Consider the following 9,595-nt stretch of genomic DNA (forward strand, 5'->3'; position numbering starts at 1 on the left):
CTCTGGCGAGGAGGTACAACTCCCTTTTTCTTCAATGCTTTAAGAATTATAGGTGGGCATAAGAGAAGTGGACCTAGAATTGATTTTCTACCCATATTTTGATGATAAGAAAACTTAATAGTGCTAACAATTATAAATTTAGTATTTTGTATGATTTTTCTTCAAGAAGCACCAAAATCAAGGACTTTACAAAAAAAAAAAAAACTAGCAAATGCATCTCAAGACCTTAAACTCGATTCATGTGTGAGTCATCTTGAAGAAGTGCCCACATGTGAAGGAATGAACACTTTAAGATTAGAGTCTAAGTTGTCTAGAATAGTCTCAAAAACTCTAATCATATAAGAGGATAGCTTCAAAACTTCAAATTTGATGTACAAATGAGTTTTAGGATATATTTCCTTCAAAACATGTTTTTCTGATCCATATCAATGTTTTAAACTTGTTAGAAACCCTTTGGATCACATTTACCATGCTTAGAAGCTTAATTTGGAGAACTAGCTATGGCATGATCAATCATGGTCGATCATTATCTAGTAATGATCGATCATTGAAAGTGCAAACTAGAAAAAAACATCAAGCATGATCAATCAACCAAGTGGATTGATCGATTAGACAGAACTATGCTAGAATGAGCTATTAAGCATGATCAGTCATTCCCATTGCACTGATGGATTATAAATATCTAGGCTTTCACGATCAATCAATCGAGATCGATTGATCAATCAACTTAAGTTTTCTAAAGGCTTGATTAGTGCATTGATCGATCAACATGCCTAAGGATCATAACATATAACCATCACACGTGATTAATCGATCATACTTTTCTATTGATCGATCATTGAGTTCTCAACTCTTTGCACACGACTTCATAACAACTAGCTTGGCTCAGGTAAGCAATAAAATACCTCTCCAAACGTGCCTTAAAGAAACTATTGAGCATTTATTTTCAAACACAATGCATTCAAAGCAATCTTTACTTGAAATTCTTTGGAAACCCACTTTTGAAAGAAAAAAATAGAAAGATACAAATTCCAACCTTTCTCAGAAATTTTCTCCTTACATCATCTTAGTTCAAGTTCCAGAATCATTCTCAATTGTGTTTCAAAGGTTGGAGGTTTGGATATTTCAAAGGATAAGGTTCTCTCCATCAATTCAAGGGTGTGATCTTTTCTTCTTTGGTATTTTCACTTCTTTACTTCGTAGGTTGATCTAGGACCTTTTTTTTTTTATAGAAGAGATTGCTAGAGCTAGAATCTAGCCAATTAATCTCTTGGGAGCTCTTTGTAACTTGAATATTTGAGCAAAGACGTGGATTAAAAGAGAGCTAGAATCTTTTTTTTTTTTTTTTTTTTGTAAACTCTAACTAATAAAGCTAATTAGTGGAATTTTCTAAGCTAGAATTCTTGGGTGGTGAATACCAATAGGAGAACATCGATGACAATATATCTTTATGTTCAATTTGTGGCTTGTATATGCTTTTACTTTAGACTTGCTTTAATTTTAATTTGGTACACTAAATTTTATTTTGAAATATCTCAATTCGCCAACCTTTTGAGAAGCCACTTGGGCCAACAGGAAGCTTTTCCTTTCCTTAGAACAAATATATGTTATGCCACATATTCTTGCTGAACTCAAGCTATTAACAACAAAAGTGGGTTGGGCTGCATGGCATGTTAATTGTTATAGCTAATGATGTGACTACATGGGTTCTACTCGCTCTTGCCATTTCACTTTTTGGCTCAAACAATTATCATTATAGTTTTTGGTAATTAGAAACTTTGGGAAAACTTTTTTTTAGTATGATTCAAATTGTATTCCTTTTAAAAAAAAAGATATGGATGTAAGAAACTATAACACACCTCTCATATTTTCCTTGACATATCAATCTACACATGCTCTCTTGGTTGTCATTTTTTTCACCTATCCTTTTAACATTTTTTTCTTCTTCTCTCTCTTCCATGCTTCTCCTTGAAAGTCAGCATATGTTTTGTTCATGATGTTCTTCATACAAAAAAAAAATGACCCCTCATGCCATCTAATGTATGTTCTTGAGTTACTCTAAAACTAAAAAATGTTATGTTTATTGTAGTACTCTTTGGAAAGATTGTTTGTATCAGTTGATGTGACTTATATTGAAGATCAATCATTCTATACAACTAACTATGCTCCTTTAGGTTTTACAGGAATGCCTAAGCCTATGGTACCACTGGAAGATCCTCCTCAACGTATGTCATGCTTCTTGCCACACAATCCACTTGAGACTCTTGCCACATTGGCCAATCACTCTCCTATGGACTCAATAGAATTTGTTGAGGATAATACTGCTATTTCTGATTCTCTTCCTGTTATACTTGGTCCTTTTTAACTCAAGGACCTATAGCTATTTGTAAGGAACCCTGGAGTTTCACTCAATAGTCTTTCTTCTACTTCTCATCCAACAGTAAATTTTATGTCCACTAGTCGATTATATCCTATTTGTTCCACCTTCCTTGCAGCAATTCCCTATTGGTCAGTTCCTCAACCATATCAAGAGGCTCTTAAACATACAAGATATAGAGCAGCTTTGGAAGAGGAGATAGTAGCCTTGCTTACAAATCAGACTTTGGAGATGGTTCCCTTACCAAACCACAAGAAAACTGTAGGATGCAAGAGGGTGTTTGCAATCAAACACAATGCAATTGAAGGTCAAGTTAGTAGCAAAAAGATATACACATTGTTATGATAATGATTATGAAAAAACATTCTCTAGTAACTAAACTTAATTCGATACAAATTCTTATCTCACTTGTTGCTAACTTTCAGTAGTCTCTTCATTAGCTTGATGTAAAAAAATATATTTCTTAATAGAGACCTCCAAGAAGAGTTCTATATGACCAACCATTTGGTTTTGTGGTTGAGAGAGAGTTAACGTGCAAGTAAAAAAAACATCTTTATAAGGATTGAACTAATCACCTAGAGCATGGTTTGATAAATTCAGCAAGGTGATGGATAAATTTGGATGTAAAAGGTTTGATATGGATCATTCTGTGTTTGCAAAACACATGTAATGGAGTCATACTTCTTGTGGTGTGTAGAGATGATATTGTTTTGATAGGAAGTGGTTTGAATGGTATTAAATAAATAAAAGATGGATTATGCAGAGAATTCTAGACAAAAAAAAAATTGGAATTTGTCAAATATTATCTTGAGATTGAAGGGCTTATAAAAGATATAACACCATCTTATCTCGAAACAAGTACATAATTGATTTATTCGAATAGACAAGCATATTGGGATGTTGACCTATAGTTACTCCTAATGTGAAGCTATGTGATGGCTCTGGAGAGGATATAGATGTTGGAAGGTTCCAAATGTAGGTAGGCAAGTTGATCATCTGACTTTTACTAGACCCAACGTTTATGTTGTTGAGAGTGTTATAAGTCAATATATGCACATATCGTAAGTTTTCCACTAGCAAGTAGTAGAGAGAATACTTAAAAATTTAAAAAAACTTCCTAAAGGACTTTTATTCAAGTGCCATGGACATGTCAACTTGAAGGGTTTGTAGACGATAATTGGGTCAGGTCAGTAGATGATAGAAAATCTATTTTGGGCTATGGCTATGATACTCTTGTTAGAGCTAATCTAGTAACTGAAGAAGCAAGGAGCATAATATAGTTATGAAATCTAGTGCACAAGTTGAATGTTGGGCAATAGCACATGCAGTCAGTGAGATGTTATGGGTTAGATCTTTACTCTATGAGCATTAGATTCTATCAAGACACTTTAATGAAGTTTCACTATAACAAACAAGTTGTTACACATATTGCTTCAAATTCAGTCTTATGTTAAATAGCAGGTATAAAATATCTTACATAATTATCACAGAAATAAGTCTCATAAAGAAATAATTAATATGACGGAGTCTAACATGAGTCCCATAGACAGGAAGTCTCACAAAAGAATCTTAGTTAAAAATATTTCAGTTATGATAGTCTTCTATTTATATTCAATTATACTTTTCCTTCGTTCATTTCCACTTGTGCTTCTCTTTTATATGAAATAATTTATTCTATTCCATTGATTTACTTCACAACTCCCTAAACGTTCCTTGGCCAATCAAACGAACACGCTACAAAAAAACATTTATTTGAAGTTGCTTTTGTTATCGATACATACTTAATACATATTATTAATTACTTAAGGGTATGTTCGGAACCCATTAAAAAAATTATTTTTTATTATTTGGTAATAGAAAATCAGTGAGAGAAAGAAGAGACTTTGGTGGATGTGATGAAAATGCAGAAGAAATTCCTAATTTTTTATTTATTTTTACTTGAAGAGGAAAAGAATAGGAAAGCACTACCGCTTAAAACCAAATGTGCATTAGAAATTGCTGGTTCCCCGGAGTGTCAGCTTCCAGCTGATTCTGAAGCCGAGATGGTCCTAGTGTCAGTTCAACGCTGCCCTGCCTGGCTGAGACCATATCCTACTACGAGAGAGCTCATTCGATCTATAATGTTCAATCCGACTGAGTAGCCAAACCAAGCCACGAATTGCTTTCTTCTGGCTTTGCCTGAGCTGCAGCTGCTTGATTCACCGGATAGGGGGCTTTGGAGTTGATCCTGCACATCGGTCAAAACAAATGTTAGATTCAAATAGTGCAATTTACTAGAGGCACTTCTCGGAATTCCAGTTTAGATTCAAATATATCCACCTGTCTTTTCTCTTCGCCAGGAAACGATGAAGTGAGACCTTCCTTGCAATTGGGAGATCTGGTTGCAGGATCCGAGGAGGATAAATTAGTTTTCTATATACTGAATCACTGAAAGTTGGACAGCCAATACACCAATAAAAGGAACCTACTCGACTTAGGAGTGAAATTACCGGAGCCATCAGCAGGTCGGTGAATGTTATCTTGTAGTGGATTAGTGCCAGACGAGGAAGCAACATCTGGATTATGCTGCTCAAATGGTGGAGGGGGCTCGTTTAAATTATGTTGCTGTGATGGGGTCACACGCTCATGGACCAAGGACGAAGAAGATCCAACATTATGGGAGCTTCCAACTCCCATGCTTGGGAAAGAAACGGGTCCTAGATTCTGCGAGTTCCCCAAGCTCGGTTGAGAGATGGATCCTCCGTGCCCTTTGTTCTGAACTGAAACCGGTGGCCCAATACTCTGAGAGTTTGTCCTGGTAGGAACAGATGGGGGTGGACCCATGCTCTTAGAGCTTCCCCTGGTCGGAAGAAGAGAAGTTGCAGGTTCAACGTTCTGTGAGCATCCTTTTCTGGCAAGGAGCTCGAGTTCCCCAGCCTTGTCTGCTGGAAAATTGTCAAATACCAGAACCCTTCCGGCATAAAATATGGTCATCTGTGCACTTTCCGTCGCACCACCAGGCCTGCAACAAGAAATGGCAATTGTTAACAACAGATACAACCCATCTGCAATCACGCACAGTGGCCAATTGGCATCTGAGCATAGAAATGCCTGCAAAAGGAAAACGAATGGAAGAACCGTTATCTGTTTTAGGCTTTTGGCTCTTATTAGAAGTTCACAACAGAAACTGGTGTAAACACTGCACAATCTATACACCTCTTGTAATCACTGCCTTGCGTTATAAAAGTAAAATCGAAAACGAATATCATTCCCCTATGGTTCAGTGAGATTTTTCCACGATAATCCGGAGCAGGGTTCCGTTTGTATCACGATATTTTTTCGTTTCCATAATCATCTTACTGTCCATTTGCCATAGTACTCAGCAATATAGTCATGCCTATGGGAAATGGTGAGAGAATCGTGGCGCTTGAATCTTACCTCCCTTCACACTGTCTCTGGTCGTCTTTGTCCGAAGGGGATGCACCCACACCGGCAGGTTGAGTAAACATGAGCAACGGTGCCTGATTTCGCTCCGAAGCACTTTCGTTTCTCTCCGGTTCCTCCCTTGCCGCGCTCATCTTCGGCAGCAAATCCATTGTAGCCGACGGAAGGTATGGTTCTGATTTGCCTAAAACGGGAAACAGATAAACATAAAAAAAATAGAAATGTCTCCTGAATTATGACAGCCCCTTGTATGACTAGAAATGTTTCGATAAATCGTGAAATGCTTCCTCAAGGAAACACAATTTTGAACCCCAATTGCCTAGATCATTAAAAAAAAAAAAATAATAATAATAATAAAAAATGTTTCTTCTTTACCTTTATCATCTTTACTGCAAGTCATGCCAAAGCTCACATCTCCAAAACTCCCTTTCTCCTTCAAGTACTGGCTCAAAAGACTACAAGTCTGTGAGAACGTGGATTTCTCCGGCGCGTTAATCATTTTCCGGCCCGAAAACCCTGAAAAATCCTCCGGACCTGACATAATCCTCTCATAAACTTGGATCTGGCTCTCGCCTATCGAGTATCGATGCCAGACAAAAAATAGCCGACCTTCAGTTCCTCCTCCAGCTGCTTTACTTGTCTCCCTTCTCTATCCTCGTTAGGTCTTGAACGGGTGTGTTTTCCTTGTGTCTTCGCTTCTGCAACAGAGCGGTGGTCTGAAACTTCTTGCGGTAATTTGGCCCCTTTAAATCAGTGACGGCCCCTTTCCCTGCTAGACTTTTAAAGCACGTGATTTGTTTCCGATGCCAGACAAAAAATAGCCGACCTTCAGTTCCTCCTCCAGCTGCTTTACTTGTCTCCCTTCTCTATCCTCGTTAGGTCTTGAACGGGTGTGTTTTCCTTGTGTCTTCGCTTCTGCAACAGAGCGGTGGTCTGAAACTTCTTGCGGTAATTTGGCCCCTTTAAATCAGTGACGGCCCCTTTCCCTGCTAGACTTTTAAAGCACGTGATTTGTTTCTCTTCTTCAGACTTGAGGGCTCTGAAAAGTTCTTCGCCTGAAAAGCTCCATGAGAATATTAAAGAAAGAGGCACCTGAGACGACGGTCGGTCGCGGTCTCCGTCAACTCGAACGGCTATTTGACGGTGGAATTCATTCCTTCTCATCCGAGTCAATACACATCTTCATTCATATTAAAAAAATAATCTGAATGAGGCAAGTGTGTGTTTATTTTAAATTATTAATTTATTTTTTAAAATTTAATAAATATATAAATTATGTAAAAAAAAAAAAATTATATTAACTAAAATTTATATAAAACCTAAGTTTTTGAAGTATTTTCCTATGTTATTTTATGTTCTAAATAGTTTTCATAATTTTACCTTCATTTCATTACATTTCCTTGTGCATCCATGATTGGTTTCCATTTTCATAGAGATTGAGAGTTTATGTTTCTCCGATATTTTGACCCGTAGAGAAGATACGCTTAAGCTCAATTTATATTAAACAAACTCCTGGTTACCATGTTACGTCTTTTTTCTAGTTTCTTCAAACTTCAGTCATTCTGGTGAAAGGATGCCAGTCAAGGGATCGAGATAATCTCAGTTAGATCTAGCTAAAAAATTTGTGATCTTCTCCCAAGGTAGAGGAGGAGGAAGAAGTGATAGGTCAAATGGTAGGGGCTAGAGGAATAAGACTGTCTCTTTATCAATTTTAAAACCGGGGTATTTATATTTAAAAATAAAAAAATAATTATAATATCTTTAATATATGCATTATAGATTTAATATAATTAAATATAAAAATCTTGACGCCGTCAATCCGAACGGTGAAGCGGAGGGAACAGCACAGACTGGAGGTTTATTTATCGCTGTGGAACCCACACGGAAAGAAGAGAGGACGATTAATCGAAGCCGTGATTCCGGTGAGCAACGTGGCTGGATCGGAGCGTCAAGAGTGGCTGGCGCTAAGTAATGACTGTAATAAAAGACAGACTTGGGGGTTTGGGAGAAAGAGGGAAAGGAATAAAAATCTTAAAATGTTTTTCTCGTGTGGAAAACGTCGACGCGGTGACAGATGAGGGCGGCTGCCCTGTCTCTGCCACTTGTTTCGATGAAAGAGGAAGCTGGACCCATCTGTTTTTCCTCGCGTGAAAAACCTGATTAAAATATCACATTTTCCGCACGGTGGCCCCCGCGGTTGGACGGAAATCATTAACGAACCTGGTTTCACACTTGGTCTATGCATACAAAAGTATCTTTTCTTTTGATTTGAGAATTGGATAACTTTAATAAATTAATATAATAAATAGTATTTTTATAAATAGGTGGTTGAGAAGCCTTCTTGTTTTATTACATTCTTAAAAAAAAAAAAAAAAAATCTGCTGCAGCATTTTTAGTATTAATAGTTGGCCATGTCCAATGCATAATGGGATGCTTGTGAGAGGAGATATGAGTAACCCAAAGAGTGTCACTCTAAATTTGTTTTCGAATGAAGTGGTAATCCAAAGTGACATGTTTTATGCTCGAGTAAAAGACTGGATTGGAGCATAGATTTATAGCTGGCTATGTCCAATGCATAATGGGATGCTCGTGAGAGGAGATATGAGTAACCCAAAGAGTGTCACTCTAAATTTGTTCTCGAATGAAGTGCTAATCCAAAGTGACATATTTTATGCTCGAGTGAAATATTGGATTGGAGCATAGATTTATAGCACTGACATTGTCATAATAAAACACCGGTTATTGTGAAAGAAAACACCGTGTTCAGTGAGAAGAGAGCAAATCCAACAGATCTCAGTTGCAGTGGTTGCAACAGATTTATATTCCGCCTCAGTGGAGGATCGAGCTACAATCCGTTGGTTCTTAGAACTCTAAGAGATAGGAATTGCGACCTAGGTAAACAAGATAGACACCTGTAGAAGTGAAATTATCCTTATTTCCTGTCTAGTCATCATTAGAGAGCGCATAGAGAGGCAAAAAAGATTATTGATGTAGTACAATACCATGATCCAGAGTCCCACAAAGATAGCAACAATTGCTTGACAGTATCCCAGTGGCCAGTAGTAGGGCAATGGATGAATTGAGACAACTTATTTATCGCATAGGCAATGTTAGGGCATGTGTTACAATGTGGGACCCACCATGGTTGCATGAGCAGTGGGACCCACCATGAGAACGTGAGATGACATGATGAGTCATCACACGAGCTGGTATCCTTATCACATGAGTTGGAAGATCAAGTGGGATCCACCATGATAACCATGAGCTGACATCCTTATCATAGGATCACGTGCATCATAGAAGAGTTTGAGTTATGGTAGTCTTCTAATTATGTTGAGTTATTTAATTATGATAGACTTATCTTTAATAGTTATAGTTTGAGTGTAATTAGGAGAATGATAGTTTAATTATACTTGGACTCTAGTACTTTCCTATACTATAAATAGAGGTGTTTGTACTCAAATTATAATAAGAAAGAAGTAGTTCTCCACTCCTCATCTCGTGAAGCCTTCTTCTCTAGCCTAAACTCTTATCCTTTTTTTCCTTATCTTCTCTATACTCGATAGCTCTCTCTCTCTCTCTCTTCTTTTTTCTTTCTCCCTCTCTCACCTTGCTTGAGATTTCAGTAAAGGGGTCCTAAATTCAACAGCATGTAAGAGACAAGTATTGAAGATTACCAACAACAATCTGATATTCAGATGAATCATAGAGTATCGTACCAGAATGAAGTGTGAGTGTAGATATCATGGCAAGAGATGTAGGTATAGGCTTTGCATTTGTCATGCATGTGCGAGC

At 37.3% G+C, this 9,595-nt stretch overlaps 1 protein-coding gene across 2 annotated transcripts; it reads right to left on the reverse strand.

Moving 5' to 3' along the window:
• Nucleotides 1–4,279: 4,279 nt before the first annotated feature.
• On the reverse strand, nucleotides 4,280–6,810 carry LOC137956298 (protein TIFY 10B-like). 2 transcript variants are annotated; one of them, XM_068803738.1, is made up of 5 exons: nucleotides 6,176–6,810; nucleotides 5,795–5,984; nucleotides 4,867–5,378; nucleotides 4,697–4,754; nucleotides 4,280–4,604 (listed from the first exon to the last, which is right to left on the reverse strand). In XM_068803738.1, the coding sequence occupies exons 1-5, from the start codon at nucleotides 6,339–6,341 to the stop codon at nucleotides 4,502–4,504; spliced, it is 1,029 nt and encodes a 342-aa protein (XP_068659839.1). In that variant the 5' UTR covers nucleotides 6,342–6,810; the 3' UTR covers nucleotides 4,280–4,501. The 2 variants fall into 2 exon arrangements, with proteins under 2 accessions (XP_068659839.1, XP_068659838.1); XM_068803737.1 differs by having other exon boundaries at nucleotides 4,846–5,378.
• Between the last annotated feature and the right edge of the window lie 2,785 nt (nucleotides 6,811–9,595).

This window comes from Aristolochia californica, unplaced genomic scaffold (genome assembly GCF_029961685.1).
Source record: "Aristolochia californica isolate CCGP_79_NKW_82.1479 unplaced genomic scaffold, dmAriCali1.0.hap1 SCAF_2, whole genome shotgun sequence".
In the NCBI taxonomy this organism is placed as follows: Eukaryota; Viridiplantae; Streptophyta; class Magnoliopsida; order Piperales; family Aristolochiaceae; genus Aristolochia; species Aristolochia californica.

Bases quoted from the DNA above. Each gene is read 5' to 3' on its own strand.
- LOC137956298 (XM_068803737.1), bottom strand. From the start codon at position 6,341: ATGTCAGGTCCGGAGGATTTTTCAGGGTTTTCGGGCCGGAAAATGATT. The intron at 4,755-4,845 runs GTAGGTTCCTTT...TCCTGCAACCAG, and splicing joins TAATTTCACTCCTAAGTCGA to ATCTCCCAATTGCAAGGAAG. The intron at 4,605-4,696 runs GTGGATATATTT...ACCGATGTGCAG, and splicing joins CTGGCGAAGAGAAAAGACAG to GATCAACTCCAAAGCCCCCT.